Genomic DNA, 22,685 nt, shown 5'->3' with positions numbered 1-22,685 from the left:
CATGTTGCCATAGTGACACGTTGACTGTATGTGCGCTCAGCCATATTGGTTGTAGTTCTAATGTGTTTTCCCTATTATGTTTATCTAAGACCAGGAACATTGTAATCTTTTTATAGGTTTTCTGGGGTGCCGAGCACATATGTTTGGTCAGATTTGATGTGTGTTCCTGTTAAAAGGGAGAAAATGTGTTTTGTGCCATATTTGACCCTATTCTTGACCCCTTCCTGCTGGTTTGCCATTGGACCTGATAGTAGAGGTCAAGAGCTTTCCAAAAATGTGTATAACTTGTCTGTAGCACATTTTGTTGCTGCTCTAGAAGCCTTTAAAAGTGTGTCAGGATCAAGGTTCAAAGGTCACTTGTGGGGAGCAAGAGCTGACCTAAGTTTTCATACTGACACATGTTACTCCCTAGGTCAAGACCTTTCCAACGATGTCTTCATTGTTGTCCTACGACAAAGTTTAATTTTCATCTTGCTTGAAAACTATGGCCCTTTGAGATATACGTTCCTAGCCCTATCTATGGGCCTAACTGGATGAAATCAGTCAAACATGTTTTCAGGGGTAGTGAGTGGCCAAAAATTGTTCAAGATGTTGGTGTCTGACTTATACACTGTTAGACTTTAAAATTTTGACCAGTTTAGACTAATTTTCCTCATAATCTACATCTACACAAAGGTCAGACAAGGAAGACCAGCTGTCCTCTCTCTAATTAGGATGCCCTGACTGCCCAGAAAGGAGGTCAGCAGCAGAGAACAAAACTTTAAATAGCCTAACCAATCATTCTATACAATTTTCCCACTTGCCCTGATAAAAATCTATCTATAAATCTAAATTTCTCTTATAAATCTACACCAAATTGATACTGCAGTTTTGATTTGTGTTAGCCCCTCCCCCAAATTTAGGATATGTTACAGTCTTACAATCACAAGTGCACTGTATGTTGGATGGGATACCCCTCCTCCCCAAGTATATAAAAAATTATTACATAACTCTGTTATAAATCTGTTATAACACCTTACTCTATAATGGCTGAAAGCCATATGGTCTCCTCACCTTCCTTTTCTCCAAGGCATTAGTGAAAGGTATTAGTGATTGCGGTTTCATTTGTACAAAACACACACACACACAGAAACCATTGTTTTTGTCTATAGTTATTGTCAGTATTGCAGTGGCTGTGTTTGGGAAGTTGGATCACTGTTGAAATATCCTCTGGCCATGAAGCAGTCAATCGTGTTGGTTGAGTGAGATCAGCCGTTCCTTCTTGGTCTTCTCTTCTTCCACTGATGGACTTGTCAAGATGGGCTTATATGCAAATGCTCATAAAAACGAAATCTGAAAGATGACAGTCTAGGCAACCTTTATTTAACACATACTACAAGGTAAACTCAACTGTACTCTGGAGAACATAGTGTTTCAAATGTACTACATTTCTTCAATTAACAGGCATGCATATTGTTTAATATTAAATTAAAAGGACAAAAACACACAAAAACTGTACAATTGGATAAGCATAACTAACCAATCTATCAACTAATCCACCACTCAATCATTCATAACAATATAACTATAATCATTAACCACATAATTGTACATTGTTTTAAGCTGTTTGTGTGGCACCCAGGAATCTCTCCATCATGTTGCTACGAGAAAGAAGAAATGGAAAAAAGAGAAATTCTTTTTAGTAACAGTTGCTTTAGTATCAATGAATCATGAATTAAACATGATGTTGAACATGACATACACACTTCTTTTAGAAATACTGTATGGTGTTACTTGCATTCAATGTTGATTGGTAACTACAGTGTTCTGAACTATATCTGTTACTCCAGCATGAATGTTCACCCTGTAACCCAGAAGCCTCTCATACAGCTACGCTTCATGGCAAAGTTGTGCACAGAATTTGAGATGTTGCATTTGTGGTAATGCATCTATGATGACACAACATACATACTGTACCTCTTCGAGCAGGGCAGCCATTTCACCTTCACCTCGCTTATCCCCTGAAAAACAACCAATAACCAAAATGACTGAAAATTAATACAAAAAATAAGCAGAAATAATAATCTATAATAATATCTATTGTAACATTAGCCTAGAAATCTAGACGCACCCTAGCGGCAGCAAAAATATTGTGTTCAGCAATCACAGCGCTCTATCTGTTTAGAGAGTCGTTGGGCGGGCTTAACGCCATGACGACATACATTTTAATTGGCTTGTCAGGCTAACGTCATCCTGCTCTTTGCTCTGATTAGTCGTAAGGCTCAAGCACTACCCCATTACGTGCAGAGGCAGTTTGAAAGACAGCCTTCATCCCGCCCCCTGGATTGAGCCGAGGTCTACCGGTCGTTGCCAGACTAGACATTTTAATGATGTAGTCTGGCTTGTCAGGCTATTATAACACAAGATCTTAACTTTAAACTGTGTGTGGTGAAATGGTGATTATAGAAAGTTTGCAGTAAATCTGTAGGGGAGACTGTGGTACGCAGCATTGGGCAAGCTGAGCCACCCCTTGTTGCTAGGGAACCATTAAGAAAAATAGAGCATGTGACCAGATATTTAGGAGGACAGAGGAAGGCATCATTTCATGGAATTTGTGACGTAAGAACCACATGGGTTAAACGGTTCGACATCTATGTCCGAAAAACCATTTTTACTCTCGAAAGTGAATTTTTGTCAATCACAAGTTTCATGAGAATTGTGTTTAGACCAAAAGAGATTATTATAAATGTGTAGTATGCATCAGTTGAACCTTTTTAGCTGTGGGAAGTATTAAAGTCAATATGGTAACTGCGGGGTACGTTGTGCCACCTGCCCCATACACTACATGAATGTATTTTTATATTTTTCCTTTTTTTAGTTCAGTTGAGAGAGACAGGAAATGGGGAGAGAGAGATGGGGGGGGGGGGGTGACATGCAGGACTGTAGCCTCTACATATGCTCACTTGATGCTCCTAAATGAATGTATTTTGTCTTTACTTGTCCTGATTACTAAATCAGGATTCTGGATGTTTATGATTACAGTAAGTACGCTGCTGAAAACAAGCTGCTGTTTATGGTGAGCCATGTATTACTTTAAAAGAGAAAGATGAAGGATTCTTCCCAAGATGCAATGTAATCACAAAACTCCCCAAAGCTCAGTGAGTTGGTGGCTCAGCAGCAGGTCCCTGCAGTTTGTGTTCACCTGCCACCTGGACAGGTGGAATATGAAGTAGAGGGGGAGGTGGGAGCTGGTGGGGGTTGGGGGGGACTCAACTTAGATGCTCCTATGCTCAACTTGCCCAATCCTCCTCTGCATGGTGAATGTGTATATTAAATGGTTCATGTAGCCTACATAAAACCCTGAAAAGATGAGAAGTGTTGGTAGAAGCCCTTGTAATATCTGCACACTAGTAAACAGTATTCAACTAAAAACAACAGAAACAACAACCACCACAAGGACAACTTACTTTGGTAATCCTTTGCCCCACAATCTTGGAATAAGGGAAGCTCTACAGGTTTATGTGGACGTCACAGTCTGGAAATGAGTGAAAGTTTGTAAGTTTAGCATAAAAGCACAAAAAGCTAAATTACTGAAATGACTAAAACACTTGTTTTGATAGAGACATCCATGAATGACATGAATACAAATATTAATACTTAGAAAATAATTTGAGCAATTCTTAATGTTAGTGATGCTATCTACATAATGGATGTGTGTGAATGCATATACACCTGCCTGTACATGTGCATCCCTGTATACAAGATCTTGACCCTTGATCAACACTGATTTTCATTCAAGTGTAGTACAGTCGTTAACAGATAAAGTACTAAATAACTTGGAGAGAAGAGTATAGTGTCAGTCAGCTGAAAGTGCTGAAACAGTTACAGTTACCTCTCACTTGATGCCATATGCCTTGGCATAAAGCACAGACAACAAGGACGTCATGGTGGTCAGGTGGCTGTATTCAGGGCAGGCTTCACTTATGTAGGACCAGTACTTGCCAACTACGTCCATACAGAAGACTGGAGGACTTGAGAACATGGGATATGCGAAGATCTCTCCCCTGTAGGATTGCATACAGCATTAATAGCAGTAATTGTTGTACTGATGGTGAAAATATATTAACAGTCACACATAAAGTAGTAAGTAAAATTGCAATTAAACTCTTATTGTCTTCTTTCAAAAAACAAACAAACAAAACAAAACCAAAAGAGCCCAATAGATAGATTCATTCAACTGCTGGGTTTTTGTTAGTCTGTGAAAGTGAGTTAGTGAAACCTTAATCAATTATTCAAGTGTAGTACGGTTGTGAATAGATGAAGTGCAAAATGACTTGTAGAGAAGAGTATAGTGTGTCAGCTTAAACAGTGAAACATGTTGGTTGCATAGATTTAGGAGAATATAGTTGAGGACTATCAACAAGAATAAGAATGTTATTATACGGTACTTGCCTGTACATATTTAGAGCACAAAGAATAATGCCATGATGGCATAACTCTTATATGATACACACCTGCTCATCAAGGCAAATTGAATTATCATTTCATGACCGGAGTCAACAACATTTTGTTGTCAAGGTAACGTGTCGTGAGAGTGCTGTTCCAGTCATGTTTACAGCATCTGGACCCTCACAGACTCTCACACTCTGTCTTAGATCTGACGTCACTTAAGTCAGTGAGCATTCAGGGCTTGAGTCTTTACGCCGGGTTCACACCGGACGCCGAAGCGCCGCGAATAGCCGCGGAGCGGAGTCCGCTTCCATTCGGCGCCCTCGTTAACTGGTGTTGTAGTTCAGACTAGACGCGGAGCGTCGCGGTCCTCCGCGGTCGGCCCGCGCCGTGGAGCGCCGGTTTCGGCGTCTGCTCTATTTTGTGCGCGAGCCGCGGCCGACCGCGTCAATTCTGGCAGGAAGTCACACAAAGAAACACGAGAGAATCCGGTCAATTTTCAAAATAAAAGCGATTTTCAAAATAAAATACCGCGATTGACAAATGCGACCGTATTTATATTTGTCAGACTCAACAGAGAACAAGAGAGATGAAAACACACACACACAGGATAGGGAGACACGGATTGGGCTGGCTGCAGGGAGGAGGAGGGGGGGTCAAAACACACAAACAAACAGGGAAAGAGAGAGAGAAAGAGAGAGGCAGAGACGAGTTGTTGTAAAGTGAAGGAGGACGTGAAATTAATCTTGGAAGTGAAGTACAGGGAGTTGTTTGACCCACAGCACACGGTGTTATAATTATATGAGGTTATTTACTTATCCATGATGTAAAAAACACAGCTCTGAATGTGAGTAAACAACAGCTGAGGAGCAGAGGCGCTCGCGACCGCCGCGGAGAAATCAGCGTCTGGTGTGAACTGGAGGGACGCGGCTCGCGCGCGATTGGAACTGGGCCTATAGTGTGGGTCAGCTGATGTGTGGATATACATACATATTTAGAGCACAAAGAATAATGCCATGATGGCATAACTCTTATATGATACACACCTGCTCATCAAGGCTGGAGCTATTCCCCTAGTCCTCCTCGTTGTCCTCGCCTTTGCTGCATTCAGCTGAGACCGACCACAGACGCCCTTTCCTGGTGCATACAAAGACAAAAAGTTTCTAGTGTTATTTTAAAAATAAACTTTCAAGTAGTACAAGAAGTTCAATGAGAATCTATGTGGAAAATACACAAAAGCACTTACTGTACATGCTTGGCCCTCATTTGGAAGTCATCATCATTGCAGAGAAGCACCCGTCAAAGTAGCCCCCTTCCTCAGAGCTGGAGAAAATAAAAAATAAAAACAGTACATTGGTCACACCATGTCCATTTATGTCCATCTCAGTTGAATGAACCCAAACATGTTGCAAAAATGTTGCATTTTGTCATTATTGTGTGTCTCCTGCACCCACTCCCCATTTAACTAACTAACGCAAGCCAAAATAGTTTTGGCTCACTGAAAGATGACGGCAAAAATGGACGCATCTGTCCTTTTGGTTGTTTAACACGGCTGAAAATCATCATCTATTAATGGAGTTTCCGCTCCTGCCCGCTCCCGTTGATTTTTATTCCCGTCCCGTCCCAATCACAGGATTAATAAAACTTTGACTCCATCCTGCGAGAATCACGTGACCCGTGGGATTTCCAACAAGTGTCATCCTCTATTCTGCGCACAGCTTGTCCACCTTGAAAGAGCTTATCACCCACTCCATAAAACTCTGGTAAAACGGTGTTCAAACACACTTTGCCAGTCTGTTGACAGAATAATTGAAAATACACTTATATGTAGAATTAAAGGTGGCAATTGTAAATATTGCATAAGCCAGCCCACCCTGGCATACTCCATTTTCTGCCAGCATCCATATGAAGTTTAGGCGAGAGTTCTCAGGTGGTGTTATGTTGCGTGTGTTGGAAATATGATTGGTAAGAGCACCGGTGTGATGCTGCACTGAGCTAATTTAAGGTGGTACTGTGGCTTAAATCAGGCCCTGTGAAAATCACATTCTAAATGAAGTATTATGGTGATGTTGAGGTGTGCAGGCCTACGACTACAACTACTACAGACTTCAGAAAGCTTCTTGGACTGGTACATCCACATAGAAATCCTAACATGATGTTTTTTCTACCAAAATAAGAATAATGATGCACAAATTATCACGATCACATACCAAATCCTGGCTCTTGTTCATCAAGCATCTCCACACCGGTCTCCTCAAGGACACAGAGATGATCATCACGTTTTCTCCATCGTGGCAGGTCTGATGCCTTTGTCCTCTTTTTGACCTAAAAAAAAAACACAATATAATCAAAGTAATGCAGTTAACCACACAGAATTCCTGCACAAATGCATCATAATATCTGATCCCCATGCATGGAATAAGATATTAAATTACCTTTGTGTCAGGCTCTTCGTTTTACTGAGCATCTCATTGAACTCAGCTTCAGCTGTAGCCATTGTAGGTATTATCTGTTACCTGTAAAACAGTGAGAAAAGTACAGTGAGGGCTGGCATGTAGCATTAATGTTAGCCTAGCTATGTTAACGTTAGCCTAATCATTAAAATCTACATCAAACAGTGCAGCTAGTAAAGTCAGCCAGTTTAACAACTTTGATCAACCACATCTCTCAAACTTTGTTTGTGGTTGACGACACTAGTGGTTTTTGGAGGTAAAATAGCTTTAACTGTTAATTATTTAATCACAATTTTCCATGTTGTTTGTTTAGGCCTACGTTACCTGAACGGGGGCTGCCTGTCGGTGAGACGATGACGGACTTGCCGGAAGCTACGTCAGTCACAATGAAATCAGCTGATCGTTCACTGTAACCATAGCAACGATGGAAATCTGAGCAATCTTCGTAATAACTAACAAACGTACACATTAACTGAATAAATATAACGTTAATGATTAAAATAATGCACCAAACGTTGGCCTACACAATAATGAAAAAAAAAAAATACATTCATAAAATAGCGTTTAAAACAACCACGACATCTGCTTTCATTCAACATATATTTAGAGAGTAAAACATACATTTCTCGCTAGAAATGTCCTCAAAACAATGCCAGATATATCCCGAAATGTTGTTTTTATGGCCAGAAAGCTGAATGAACATTTTGTACACTTAACAGGTTCAATTTGCCAAACAAAACATAATTTGAATTCGTTCAACATAGATTTTGAAAGTAAAACACACATTTTTCGTTAGAAATGTCATAGAAAATATGTTGAAATGTTATTTTTGCGGCCAAATTACTGTATAAATATTGTATTATTCGTATGAATACGAATTCAGCTGCAAATGGTACGAGGTTCAGTTATCCAATGGGAGGGGAGCTCACGGCGTCTTTCAGCACCGCGGCCGGATCGGAATAGGAGTGAATGGATGGCTGGAGCACTTGCACTGAGCGTCACATATCGCCGCGGAGGGGATTGCATTAAAATCAATTGAAATCCCTGTGCGTTCAGGTCCCACGCTGAGGGGTACCTTGAGCGTCTGGAAACAACGCGAAAGGGCCCTGACCAAACGTCCGTTTATTACGCCTTGGGAGTGAGACTGTGTTGGACTGACAGTATGTGCAGCAGCCCTCGTGAAGGAAGATCAGACAATACATGTAGCCTACACGACATAGATGTGTTAAAAAAAATCCCATCTGCGCCCCTGCATCCATCCCATAATGTTCCCATCAGTCCTCATCAGGTTCCATTCATTCTTATCTACCTGTGGGTCGTACTCCAAGTCGTCCCATATTGAGCTGTGGCGTTTTCTTCCTGCAGCTTTAGACATCGACAAGAAAACTACAACTAAGCTGATGTTATCTGACTCTACTTTACTGCAGTTTATCACTGATACCTGGAGTTTTTATTTTTTTATTTAGTTCTTGTTTTTTTGGGGGGGAATGTCATTTTTATTTCAGTTTAATATCTTCCTGCTGCAGCCATGTTTGTTTAGTGAACATGTCAATGATAATAATATTAATTTCTAGGTGGAACACCGCCCCCTGCGGGTCAGACACGTTATTGATGATCTCTGATTATGTTTTATATTGATGATAATATTCTTCTCAGATTGACATGACTCGTTAAAGTTGAACCAAGTGACTCTACTCTCATTAAATTAAACTGCTGTGGGTTTGAATGACGACATTAGACGTCATTCTAGTATACCTGTATTGTATGACATCACTAATAGTTTAATGCAGGTACCTGTAACTGTAAATCATATAGTTGTTTGTAATAATATATAATATTCCAAGCTTTTTATAGCTTTTCTGTCTTTCATATTTTGTAGTAGCTGCATATAATATCTGATTTCTATTTTAAACTCATAAAAATGTGTTTATTTTTAGGACCATTTGCATTTATGGATGTAATATTTCCTTAAATAAAAAGATTCAACAAAAACAATTCCTTTACCTCAAGTTTCTTTTCATCATAAGTGAGAATTATCTTTCTTTCTTTTTTAAGTTTCAACTTGATGCCTGTCAAAATGTTTAAACATGTCTTCCAGTCCCATCCAAAACAAATAGGTAGCCTATAACGACATTCAAAAAGAAAAAGACAAAAAGACAAATATTTTCCTCCTCCTGTTCATTGATATCTTTAAATTTGGAGATGGCCTGATTGACAGGATAAATTGAATGCATGATTTTAAAAGAAACTTCCTTTATTTATCTTGTTTGTGACACAGTATCTGCTGCTTGAGGTCCTGTGTTTATTATTATGTCACACACACACACACACACACACACACTGACATGGTGGGTGAATCCTTGAACACGTGACCAACCATCAGGAAAAAGTCACGAAACGTTATAATGACGTGGTTCCCGTTGGCCAGCTAGGGCTCGTGCAGTGTCGCAGGTTTGATTCCCTCCCCCACCCACTGGACCCAAAAGCCTCCAGATGTTGTCACGCTGGAGTGTCGGTAGATAGTTAGGTCGGTCGGTCGGTCGGTCGGTCTGTAGCCTATTTGCAGGCTACGTTTTTTATGTATTTAGGTTATTTCTGTATGTAGGTTGCTGATGGATGGAGACAGAGTGATTGACAGACGCGCTTGTCCAATGGGAGCGCGGCTCGGCTCCTCGTCCGGCGCTGTGATTGGTCGATAGATAGAGAAGAGAAGGGAAGAGAGAGATAGGGGGGGCGTGGCTTTGAGATTACAGCAGCATCCAGCGGACATCTGGAGCAGAGCAGAGCACAGCAGAGTAGAGCCCATCCCGGGAAACACGGAGGAAGCAGCGGAGGAGGAGATGCTGCCTGGTGGGAGGAGCTGCTGCTGCTGCTGCTGCTGCTGCTGCTGCTGCGACACATCTGGACCGGACCGGGAGACAGACAGACAGATGTTGTGTTAGTGGTTGTTTTTGATGTGATGCTGCACCGGGAAGAAGAAGAGGAGCAGGCAGGCAGGCAGGCAGGCGCATCCTCCCGGTCTGGATTAGAGCCCATCAGGATCATGAATCATCCCCCCACTCTCCTCCTGCGCCTCTAATCTGGGTTTTACCGAGCTGGATTTAAATCGGATCTGATCTGGATTACTCTCCATCTTCCTCCTGGTTCTGATCCGCCTCGGGGGGGGGGGTTGGTTGGGTTGGTTGGGTTGGTGGGGGCGCATCTGTCCCGGTCTGAACTGGTCCTGGTACCACCGCTGCTGCTGCTTCTACTGCTGCTGTCATCATCATCATCACCATCATCTTCCTAGACCATCGGTTCCGGTTTCCTCTGGTTCTGTTTTTTTTGGGGGCGAGTCTGAGTCCGGTTCTGGTTCTGGTGTCGTCATCATCATCATCATCATCATCATGCCGACGTCTCGGCCCGGTTCCGAGCCGGTGGAGTTCTGGGTGGAGGGGTCGAGGCGCGATGGGACGGTGGAGGAGTTCTACACCCTGAGCTCCGAGCTGGGCAGGTCTGGACCCTCAGCACCTCAACACCTCAACACCTTTAAAAGAACCGAGTCAGAGAGGAGGAGGTCCAGTCAGAACAGAACCAGATCGTTAGATTGATCTATTTAGCCTGTCATTATTAATATTTATTATAGTGTGTCGTATGATCATTATAAGTGCGTTAGAATGAGATTATAAGGCTACTCCCGTTGTTTACACGTTATAAAGCCTAAATAAACGTAAAGTTATGACATAATATAGGCTACCTATAATAGAATATAAGCAGGCTCACTATTTGGCAAGTTCAATCTGACTAATGAGCTACAGTCATTTGTATATCTGTGAAAAAGAGCCTGAATGCATCACATTATTAAATAGTTACAGTCTAAATAATGATAACATTATTTTAGTTATCATTATTAAGCTAATATTTATTATAGTGAGTCGTTATTATCATTAGCCTATAAGTGCGTTATAATGAGGTTATTACTCCCGTTGTTTACACATTATAAAGCCTAAATAAAGGTAAAGCTCCTGGGCGATGTCGAACACGCTGAGCAGCTGCACGTTCTTCACGTTGGGCACCAGCAGACCCTGACTCGTGTCCATCGCCAGCCCGATGTTGTGGGACGCCTGAGGGCAAAGAGACACACCAAGGTGATTAGATATAAATGATGTGAAGTAACCGGGTCAGACTGATCCAGACCCAGTGATCTGATCGGATTCTGGGAAACCTGATCAATGACAACTGATTAATGATTATCTGACACATAACAGGTCTGATCTGCTGTTAAAGGGATATTCAGCTACAAATTCAGTTGGGACAGACTTTCAAACCAAGAACTTTTTTATCTGGGCCAGATGTTTTCAGTGACACAAACATACGAAATGTAGAGAAAAAGGGTTATTTTCTGCCTCTGCGCTGGTCTCACATTTGGGCTTATTCTGACCAAATGGTAGCTCCTATCAGAAAAAGAAGCAGACCGTGGTCGTCGTAAGGATTTCCTGAACACTTTGGTATGATTTTGGTGTTTCTACAGTAAATATTTTGGAAACACTTGCAAGTTATAAACAGGGGTCCCTCCTGCTTCTCTTTGTATTAGAGTCAATGGGCGGCAGGAAGAGACCTGGCCGCAATGAGAGGCTCACAGTTTAAATTTTGTAAGTCTCTCTGCTTCGATGAACACATTGTTAGAGAGAGGACACGTTTGTCTACAAATGTGGAAAAAATCATGTGTGTAGAGTGTAATTTGTGGCTGAAAGCAGCGTGGAAAGAGAAAAATGATGTCACCCATGCTAGCCTGAACATTCTGCGCAATACACACCCATTATAATCTCAACACTTCTCCAAATATGATCATGGTCATTAAACAGTGATTGATCAAAAACTATAATACCTATCAAAAAACGTGAATTAATACACCAATAAACGAGTGTTGTGTCTTGCAGAAGTCAGAGGACAGAGCCTCGCTGTCTTTGCCCCGTGGCCCTAACTAAAAGTGCCCAGTTTGATCGGATAAAACCTTGAAAACGGGTTATTGCAAAAACTAAAACCAGATCACGTGATCCAGTCTCTGTTTTAATCTGGGATCAAACCCTCAGTTTGTGTTGATCAGAACTTTTTAGTCGGATCAGCAAACTTTGACCGTGTTTGTGTGTGTGTGTGCACCAGCGCGCACGTGAGAGACGGGCCGCCACAGACTCGTTAATTAATAGGAAACACTGCTGGTTGGTAAGTTTCATTTTTACCGCACACCACTGGCATGCATGCTCGCTTCTCTCTCTCTGTGCAGAATCAATTTGTGTCTTGGTCTTGATTCTGTGACACTGCACCACACACTGGTCAACGTATGGGAAACAATAGGTGTGTGTGTGTTTGAGTAAAATGATAGTTTGTGTTTCATTCTATAAACTATCTGATAACAAATTTCTCCCAGAAATGACAACTGGTCAAAATAACAAAAAAAAGATGCAGTGTTTTCAGACCTCAAATAATACAAAGAAAACAAGTTGATATTCATTTTTTAAACAGACCACTAATGTTTTAATTTAGGAAGAGTTCAGATTAATATCGATGGAAATTTCAATTTTAATCCTGCAGCAGCAGTGATTGATTATTGATTTACTGATTATTTACTGATACATATATTATAGTTCTAAGTTTTTCTATTAAAATAAAGCCAATAATGACATTTTTTGTGTTCTCTGTTTATTTGGAAAGGTACCGAAAAGTATCGAAAAACATTTTGGTACCAATACCGGTGCCAAAATGTTGGTATCGTGACAACACTAGTTCTGGGTCAGATCAGGTCTGGCTGTTTAATCGACATTGAAGAAACAACATACAGACAGAGAAAACAACACAAACATCCCATTTTCAAATAAATCCACTCTTGGTGTCTCCATGCTGCTGTTCTACCTGTTGTTTACACATTTAAAACACTCATTATCTGGATTTGGTCATCTAGAGAAGCTTGTATCTGCTCTGAACAACTGGGGTAAAGGTAAAGGTGGATTACGTGATCCTGGATGGCAAAACAACGGATTGAAACAACTGGGTCTTAAAGAAAAAGTTTGAATCTACAATGTAGAAAGTGTCCTAGTCCGGGTCGTACCTTGTAGGTGATGTTCTGACAGCTCTGGTCCAATGAGGAGTTCAGGATGGGGAAGTGCAGGAGTCCCAGAGAGGCAGCCTGAGCCAATGAGAGCACAGCATCAACGTCAGCGCCAAACATCACGTGACCAATCAGCATCAAGGTCGCCCCCGCCAAGCCCCGCCCCCCTCAGACCCTCCTCTCTTCTCCTCCTACCTTGTATGAAGAAGGGCATGAAGCCGGAGTTTGACCCCCCGGCCCTCGGCGAGGGGCCGGAGCTCCGCCCGCAGCGCCACCAGGCGGCTCAGGTCGACATCGTCACAGTAGCCGAAGTGAGGGGATCATCAGAGCGGCCGTCATCGTCTTCACCATCGCTTTGTGGAAACCTGATCAATGACAACTGATTAATGATTATCTGACACATAACAGGTCTGATCTGCTGTTAAAGGGATATTCAGCTAAAAATTCAGTTGGGACAGACTTTCAAACCAAGAACTTTTTTATCTGGGTCAGACGTTTTCAGTGACACAAACATACGAAATGTAGAGAAAAAGGGTGATTTTCTGCCTCTGCGCTAGTCTCACATTTGGGCTTATTCTGACTGAACAGTAGCTTCTATTAGAAAAAAGCAGCAGATCGTGGTCATCGTAAGGACTTCCTGAACACTTGGATACGATTTGGTGTTTCTACAGTAAATATTTTAGAAACACTTCCGAGTTTAAAACAGGGGTCCGTTCTGCTTCTCTTTGTATTAGAGTCAATGGGCGGCAGGAAGAGACCTGGCCGCAATGAGAGACTCACAGTTTAAATTCTGTAAGTCTCTCTGCTTTGTTGATCACATTGTTAAAGACAGAAGAAGTTTGTCTACAACTGTGTAAAAAATCATGTCTGTAGAGGGTAATTTGTGGCCGGGAGCAGCGTGCAAAGAGAAAATTTTAAACAATTTCAGACAACTTCTCCCACTCTAGCTGATAATGTCACCCACTCTGGCACGAACATTCCGTGCAATACACACCCATTATAATCTCAACACTTCTCCAAATATGGTCATGGTCATTGAACAGTGACTGATCAAAAACTATATGACCTATCGAAACGTGGATTAACACACCAATAGATGAGACTTGTGTCTTGCAGAAGCCAGAGGACGAGCCTCGCTGTCTTTGCCCCGTGGCCCTAACTAAAAGTGTCCAGTTTTAGCAACAACTTGCTTCCCGTATGAATTAAAATCAGTAAAATTGTGGTCATTTCGTATACCACCATCCAAACAGGCCTGGGTCAAACCTACGCCCTTTAAAGCAGCTTTGCTGTCCGCGACTGTCCGCAACCCCCCCCACCCCCCCCCCCCCACCCCAACACACAAACACACACACACGCCAGTGTGATGGATAAAGCGCAGCGCTGTCCGCGGTGTTTTTTTTTTTTTTTTTGCCTTTTTTGGTTCTTGATCCCTGCGCTGAAAAAATCAATTGGCTTATCAATTGAGCTGCTGTAGTTTTGTCTCAATGGCCAATGTTTCGACCTGGAGGTTTTCATCAGGGCAAAAGAACAAAACAAAGTGACGGAGTTTAAATAGATGCGGTAGGCGATTTGATGCGGTGTCCACACACCCGGGCTGGTTTATGTGACATGCGAGGACCTGTCGGCGCAGGAGCGAGTGGAGCGTGGATGCAAGCCAATCTCCTTCAACCATGCACGGAAAAGGGGAATGATAAGAAAAGTTTTTTCTAATTTATTAAGAAACAATGCCCAGGTCAGCAATGTATGCCAAGAAACATGTCGTTCATTTGTCCCCTCCAGTCACATTACCAACACAGCTGGACACACACAACTCAACTCACGTGTAAATGTAAATTAAGTGTTTCAATAGCACTTTTACGATACGCGTTTATATCGATAATGTCTGGAAAACCACCTCATGAGAGCGTAAAAATGTTTTAGCAATATTTGAGACTTTTAAGGTGTCTCTATTAGCCTACCTGTTTTTACCAGAATCTCACGCGCACTGGACCAGAACCATACCGCTTGATACAATGAATTTTGGACAAACAATGAAGCGAAAAAACAACTAAAACAACTCTCTGTAACAACCTTTACTGTTATAATGTTTAAGTAGCCTAATGATTAAGTTTAAGTTCTACGATTTCAGACTGTCTCTGAACGCATGGCCCTATGTGGTGATGAGGTGAGGGGCAGGAGAGAGAGAGCGGTGTCTGTGTGAAATGAGAAGGGCAGACTAGAGACAAGTGGTCGGTTCGTTGTTGTTGTTTTGGTGTAGTTACGGCCGACAGTAACTGGTTTTGAGTAATAAAATGCATGTTTGAGAGTCGCTCGTCGTCCTTCTAACGTCCGGTCGGACGCTACATTAATTAATTAATTAATTTTGCATATTTATATTTTTCCAAAATGATTTGGTGACCCCCAGAAATCATCTCGCGACCCCAACTGGGGTCGAGACCCCAAGGTTGAGAATGGCTGCTTTAAACAGGGATGCAAACGGGTCAGGACCAAAAAAGAGAGGAATTTCCCGGGGGGGGGGGGGGTGGGGTGGTTTCACCATTAACAAATAAGTACATTACAATTTCCAGTAGTTCAACCCCAACCAAGTATGAGTGCATATAGATGGACATAGTTTTCAGAAGGCCACATTTCTATATTAAAAATGCTTAAAAAAAAATTCCTTTGCAATATTTCCATTTTGGAGATACTGAATTTTAGGTCTTCACTGAATGTTAGTCATAATTATTACTATTAAAATAAACTGAATAAATAAAGACATGGGATGTTTCATTCAGTGTGTAATGGACATACAGTATATATATATAATGTGTTAGTTTCACTTTTTTGAATTGAACACATTCTACATCGCGGAGGCGACGTCTTTAAAGGACAATTCCGGTCGAATTCAACACGGGGGTGTATTTTCATATCATTTTAGGTCTAAAAGAATGAATCTGAAGATTTTCAGTTTAATCGCTCCTGTTTTGCGGAAGCTGCGTCTGTCCCTGCATCGCCACGGCAGCAATGAATGGGAGTGGATGTAAGTTCCGCTGTTTAGGCTGTTTCCAGCCCTCAAAGCCGCAATTTTTTTTCCACAGACAGCGTCAGATGGCTACTCAAACATGCACCGAGAAGTTTATTTACTTCAAGCAAGTCGACATGTTTGTAAAAGTCGATCTAATTCAAAGTCTCCCGGAGTCTCGTGCGAGCCCGAAGTTGCAGTGCTGGTGTATTCAGGCGCAGTCGGAGCTACCGCTTGTGTCATAAACACAGGAATATCAACTCTTTACTTGCTTGAAGTGTACATTTTTTTCCACAGACAGCGTCAGGTGGCTACTCAAACATGCGCCGAGAAGTTTTTTTTACTTGAAGCAAGTCAAGAGTTTATATTCCTGTGTTTATGACACAAACGGTAGCTTTTCCCACTGCATGTGAACACACCGCGCACGGCAACTGGGTCTCGCGCGAGACTCCGGGAGACTTTGAATTAGATCGACTTTTACAAACATGTCGGCTTGCTTGAAGTAAATAAACTTCTCGGTGCATGTTTGAGTCGCCATCTGACGCTGTCTGTGGAAAAAAATTGCGGCTTTGAGGGCTGGAAACAGCCTAAACAGCGGAACTTACATCCACTCCCATTCATTGCTGAGTGGCGATGCAGGGACAGACGCAACTACCGCAAAACAGGAGCGATTAAACTGAAAATCTTCAGATTCATTCTTTTAGACCTAAATGATAGGAAAATACACCCCCGTGTTGAATTCGACCGGAATTGTCCTTTAATGAGCGCGCATGTCGCGTCTACATTGGAGGTGAATAGGTCGGCTGTTATCAGTATAATCAGAGACAGCCATGAATGAGTTCGCCTCAGTTTCACGTGATTGTCACTGTCAGCCTGTTAGAAAAACATTTTACTGACCCCAGCTGAGACGGTGAGACGCTTAGACCCCCCTCCCCAAAAAAAAACAAAAACTCTTTGGATCTGAACGATTCACACAAGTCACCTAATTGGTCATGAAAAAAGCGAGTTTCGCTTTTCGGCGCGCTGTTTGCATCCCTGTTTAAAGAACCAGAACTAACCGACTAAGTGATCGATTGATCAGCTCATCAATAATCTCAGAGTCTCTAAAGTCTGCACTGACGTCACAGTTTCCCGTTGCTGACTGCTGAGATGACCTCTGACCTTTGAGGGGCTCGGTCACGTCCTTCCCGGTGAACACGGGTCTGGGGATGGCGGGCGGGGGCTTGATGGCGGCCGGAGCGCCGGCGGGCCGGGCGGTGGCGGCGGCGGCGGCAGCGGGAATCGCACCCGGACCAGGAGTGTGGATCTCCTGGAACGGAGTGGGAGGTAAGATGGCGCCGGTCTGCCGGGCCAGGAAGTTCAGGATGTCCTCCTTCAGGATGCGTCCGTCCCGTCCCGTCCCCACCACCTCGCTGAGCTTGATCTGAGCACACGCCGGTAAAAACACAGTTAACCCTTTAGCTGCCGAGGCTGGAAATGGACATCTGGACATTTTTGTTTGTCTGAAAGTTTTTTCTAGGAGAACTTCAACTTAGAAAGTTGGCCGAATTGGGGACGCTGTTGGTTGTAGACAGAGCAAAAAGGGGACTTTTACCTGCAACTCTGCAGAGGTCATTTGTATCAGTCACATAGGACGACAAGCACAGAAGAAAATTTAATTGCAAAGCACTAAAAGACTACGTTGAAACAAATGTGTATTTCTACGGTGGGTATTAAAATATAGAATTCCTTAAAGGGATAGTTCAACATTTTGGCAAATTGGCCCATAATCCCTATAGTCGTAGCAGTAGGTTTGTTACCTTTAATTGTCGGTGCAAGCTATTTTTAGAACGGTGGAGCAGAGCCGTGAGCTGCTCAGAGCTACGCTACGGAGGCTCATTATGGGATTTCTTGGTTTCCCTCATCAAACTCATCAAATACACAATCCAACAACTCCACAACGCTCTGGTGGACAAGTTGTGAGCTGCACATTCACCACGCTATGAAATAATAACACAACGTTACCACACAGAGTTGTTTTAGAGGGAAATGCAGAGACTGTTGATGAAAAACTGTCCCTGAAGGCAACGTGCATCAGTGGTTTTGCATGAATTTACCTTTAAATTCCTTTAGCCTCCGTAGCGTAGCTCTGAGCAGCTCACGGCTCTGCTCCGCCGTTCTAAAAATAGCTTGCACCGACAATTAAAGGTAAAGAACCTACTGCTATGACTATAGGGATTATTATGGCAATGGACCAATTTGCCAAAATGTTGAACTATCCCTTTAAGGGAAGAGAAATGGGATTGTGCTGTTGTCTCTGCTGCTCTACATCTTTCACTTCTTCACTTTAACTGTCCGTTTCCCTCCTTTCAAAATAAAATCGGACGGACTCACGTTGTTCTCTATGGCGAGGCGTCTGACGGCCGGCGTGGCCTGAGTCTTGTGACCTTTGATCTCCTGGTGTGTGTGCTCCTCCCGCGCCATCGCCGGCGTCTCCACCACGTCCTCCTCCTGGATCACCTCTGAAACCACACACAGCGTCCGGTCAGAACCAGAACCAGAACACAGAAAACCGTAACCATGTTGTATACAGTAGCTTAGTAAAATAAAACTTAATGCAGACTGATACGGTTCATTGTAAAACATTTATTTATTGATGTAAATGTGGTGATTTCTGTAACTTACGTACAGACAGAGCCCCGAGGCAGCGCTGCTCTGTCCACACAGGAAGCTTCACTTTTCATTCAAACAAATTAATGCTACTGCCACAATTGTTAGATTTCATCAATGAGACCAACATTTATCTCCTAAACATAATTTAACCAGCCGGTGGTAAACCTCTAAAAACCTGCGGGTAAGTTAATTAGCGATCGTTTTCTCCCCCCCGGGATGACGACGGAGGTTGGCCGGCCGAGCAGCTCTGCAGACCTGCTGCTGCCTCTGTGATGTCCCGGTCGCTGCGGAGCTTCACTTCTCCGAAAAACATCGGAGCAAACTTCTAAACAGCCGTCATTTGGATAAACTGGCCGTATATTTGGGATCTTAACAGTTACTTTCTCGCATGAAAAAATATTAAAAGTAAATAGTACGGTAGTTAGGAAAGAGCCGTTGCTGTGTTTACTTCCGCCTGTGTGACGCTGAATGACGTCCTCCCACTTTGGTTCCACTTAAACTGGTGTGAAAGCTGCTGGTTCGCCAGACGGCACCGAGGTTCTGAGGCCTGGACTACACGAATACGATATATTCCTAAACGCACATTTTTCTGTCCAATTGGGCCTCTCAACCACACGAACACAGCGAATTCACCCACATAAACGGAGAAATCGTTTACCAGTTTTGCCTCTTTATATGGACAGAGATATTTCTGTTGTGTGGACAGAGTTTTTTTTTTTTAAACGAAGACGAAAATATCTGCTTAAAAAAATATCCATATACGTGTAGTCCAGGCCTGAGACTCCAGAACCGAACCAGAGCCAGAACCAGAACCGTGCCAGTGTGAATCCGCTAAGAGAAACAAACACCTGGTCCAGCGAGTCTCACCTGAGCTGGACTCGGTCTCGATGTCGACCAGCGGTTTCCCCACCAGCGCCGTGGCGTCCACGTCGTAGTAGAGCCTCTTGATGACGCCGTCGTAGCGGCTGGTGATGGTGACGGACGCCTTGTCGCTCTGGACCTCGCAGATGCTGTCGAACTGGGACACCTTGTCCCCCTCCTTCACGTACCTGAGGGACAGGACAGACACACCGGGACCACTCAGCTGGACCAGGACCTGAACTGGTCTCAGCACCAGGACCTGAACTGGTCTAATGGGTCTGTGGTGGATTCACTGGTCTCAGTGTTTGTGTTTGTTCTGTGGTGTCCATTTTGACAAGAATATTTATTTTCATTTTAGTCTGAGTCACTCACCATAGACTGGATTTAGTTTAACCCTCCTGTTGTCCTCCTGGGTCAAGGAAGGAAGGAAGGACAAAGGGAAAGATGGGAGGAAAGAAGGAAGGGAAAAAGGAAGGAAAGATAGATGGAGGGAGGGAACAGATTGGGTCAATTGGGTCAAAAAGGAAGGAAGAAGGAAGGAAGAAGGGAAGGAAGGAATGAAGGAACGAACAAACGAACGAACGAAAGATGGAGGGAGGGAGGGAACAGATTCGTTCAAGGAAGGAAGAAGAAGGAAGAAGGAAGGGAAAAGGGATTGTGGAAAGAAGGAAGGGTGAAAGGAAGGAAAGAAGGAAGGATGGAGGAAGGGAACAGATTGGGTCAATTTGACCCAGAAGGACAACAAGAGGGTTAAATCGGTGGAAATCAGTTTTAGTCTCATTCTAGTCTTTTGATGTAATTTGACAGTTTTGTTTTACTGTGATAGATTTTGCAAAAGGATGTTTGTCATAGTGGTAAAAACTCCATTAGCGTAGCCTACCTTTAACTATGTGTTTAGTTATTTAAACTAAGAATGTACCATATTACTCTTGTATAATAAAAATGAATGTCTAAGTGCAATACATAATCATGTCCTTCACAGGTTCTTGTTTATTTTCTAACTAACCAACCAGAGACCTGACTGAGAGTTTGAATTTGAGTTAAAATAAGATAATTATTTGGTTAAAAAGGAAAACAATCGAGGAACTGAGGATGGTTGTAATAGAAAGTTTTCGTTAAAGTTTTAGTTGGTACCTACCACTCCTTCACCGTCACCTCCATGATCCCCTCTCCGATGTCCGACAGCTTGAACTGGACGATGGGTCCTCGACTCACTGCAGGAGAAACACAGCGACGTCATCATCATCATCATCATCATCATCAGGGATGCTCCGATCAATCGGCCGATATCTGGAGCCTGAACAGGTCGATTGTTGATCGTCGCACTCTCAAAGCTCAGATCAGGAAGCTGACTGCGTGAAACACACAGCGTTCAACCACCGAGTGGGAGCAGCTTCACCTGTCTGAACCCCAAACACTACGTAGTGGACGGTCGCTTGCTTAGTGGCAGGTAGTGTTGTCACGATACCAACATGTTGGTACCGGTATCGGTACCAACATGTTGGTATCGATACTTTTCGATACTTTTCCAAATAAAAAGAGAACACAAAAAATGTCACTATTGGCTTTATTTTAATAGAAAATCTTAGAACTATAACATATGCATCAGTAAATAATCAGTAAATCAGTAAACAGTTACTGCTGCTGCAGGATTAAATTTCCATCAATATTAATCTGAACTCTTCCTAAGTTAAAACATTAGTGGTCTGTTTAAAAATGAATATCAACTTGTTTTCTTTGTATTATTTGAGGTCTGAAAACACTGCATCTTTTTTTGTTATTTTGACCAGTTGTCATTTTTGGGAGAAATTGTTATCAGTAGTTTATAGAATGAAACACAGACGTTCATGTTACTCAAACACACACACACCTATTGTTTCCCATATGTAGACCAAATTGACTCTGCCCCCCCCCCCCCCCCATCAACGCAATATCGTTCCGTTAATTCATCTCTGCGTAGCGCTGCTTCGCTGTGTTCACTCACTCACACAGAGAGAGACACAGAGAGAGACAGAGAGCATGCCAGTGGTGGTAAAAACGAAACTTATCCGTTATGTTTGCATTAATTAACGAGTCTGTGGCGGCCGTCTCTCTCGCGCGCGCTGGTGCACACACACAGATCTGCGATAGACCTGGCGACCTTCCAGGGTGTACCACCACCTCTATCGCCCAAAGTCAGCTGAGATAGGCTCCAGCTCACCCGTGACCCGAGTGCAGGAATAAGCGGTATAGAAAATGAATGAATGAACCTTGCTTCGTTTGTGACTCGCTCACAACATAAACGCTTCGGCACGGCTCAAATTAAACAATGCGGCGACTTCACAACGGCGACGTCACCACTGCCGGCGGCGCAAAATGAAAGTACCGGTCCCATCTAAGCGCAGTATGGTACCGTTTTAAATGCGTCAGTACCCCGGTACCCACTCTAGTGACCGGTATACCGAACAACCCTAGTGGCAGGATAGTAACCACACATCGGTTTTTTACATCCTGCCGAGTTTCTGAGGCGACACCACAAAAACAAGAGGGATCTGCAATTTGATACTTTTAAAGAAATAAGACAAATTTTGGTCTGCGGCGGCTTCCGTAGCGCAAATGGATGCATCACGTGCAACGCGTGAACCAAAGAGCCGCCCCCAGGCAAATTCAATCCAGGACTGTTTAGGCTGTAAAAATGTCCTGAATTACATAGTTTAGTGTAAACTCTGGACTATCTCCCTTCAGGACACTTTGATTGCAGCGAACAAGCAGTGTGGAGGAAATATATTAAGTGGTTTTTGGTGTAGTGTTTAATGGACATTTCTGTGTCGGGCCCTATTAAAGCAGAAGTAAGTGATAATTTTTGTGTTAATATAAGTCTTAAATAGTTATATCTTCCCGACAGCAATCACTTACATAGAGTGTTTGGTCTGAAACCACGGGTCCTGTCAGTCACTCCTGCTCTGCTCTGACCGAGGAGAAAACATTTATCGTATCCTACAGTTTTTATCCAATGAGGAGAGAGAACGGCAATGCAGGGCTGTGTGTGCAGCCAAGGACGCCGTGAATGTGGTGACGTAGGGACAGGACTGTTATGGTGCGTTCCAAGGAAACTCGTAGACTCGTGTTTTTTCCGACCTGTGAAGTACGTACCAGTTTCAATCTCGGTACGAGTTCACGTCAGAAGTTACGAGTGGCCGTTATAGTGACTTCCACAGGTAAAACA

At 43.0% G+C, this 22,685-nt stretch overlaps 1 protein-coding gene across 1 annotated transcript; it reads right to left on the bottom strand.

Moving 5' to 3' along the window:
• Nucleotides 1-13,263: 13,263 nt before the first annotated feature.
• LOC146960703 (lipoamide acyltransferase component of branched-chain alpha-keto acid dehydrogenase complex, mitochondrial-like) lies at nucleotides 13,264-20,698 on the bottom strand. Its single transcript, XM_085772133.1, has 5 exons — nucleotides 20,619-20,698; nucleotides 19,487-19,668; nucleotides 18,341-18,468; nucleotides 17,129-17,390; nucleotides 13,264-13,331 (listed from the first exon to the last, which is right to left on the bottom strand). The coding sequence occupies exons 1-5, from the start codon at nucleotides 20,639-20,641 to the stop codon at nucleotides 13,264-13,266; spliced, it is 663 nt and encodes a 220-aa protein (XP_085628259.1). The 5' UTR covers nucleotides 20,642-20,698.
• Nucleotides 20,699-22,685: the final 1,987 nt, after the last annotated feature.

The sequence above is a fragment of the Trachurus japonicus genome, unplaced genomic scaffold, assembly GCF_045865225.1.
Source record: "Trachurus japonicus isolate A0001 unplaced genomic scaffold, Traja_1.0 AP030094.1".
NCBI lineage: Eukaryota > Metazoa > Chordata > Actinopteri > Carangiformes > Carangidae > Trachurus > Trachurus japonicus.
Note: the sequence above shows the minus strand (reverse complement) of the source record. Positions and strands in the feature narration are given on the sequence as shown.

Excerpts from the sequence above, each read along its gene's own strand:
- LOC146960703 (XM_085772133.1), bottom strand. The coding sequence starts at position 20,641 with ATGGAGGTGACGGTGAAGGAGTG. Across the intron at positions 18,469-19,486 it reads CGAGACCGAGTCCAGCTCAG|AGGTGATCCAGGAGGAGGAC; the intron begins GTGAGACTCGCT and ends GTGTGGTTTCAG. Across the intron at positions 13,332-17,128 it reads CGTGACCGAGCCCCTCAAAG|GTTTCCACAAAGCGATGGTG; the intron begins GTCAGAGGTCAT and ends GTCATTGATCAG.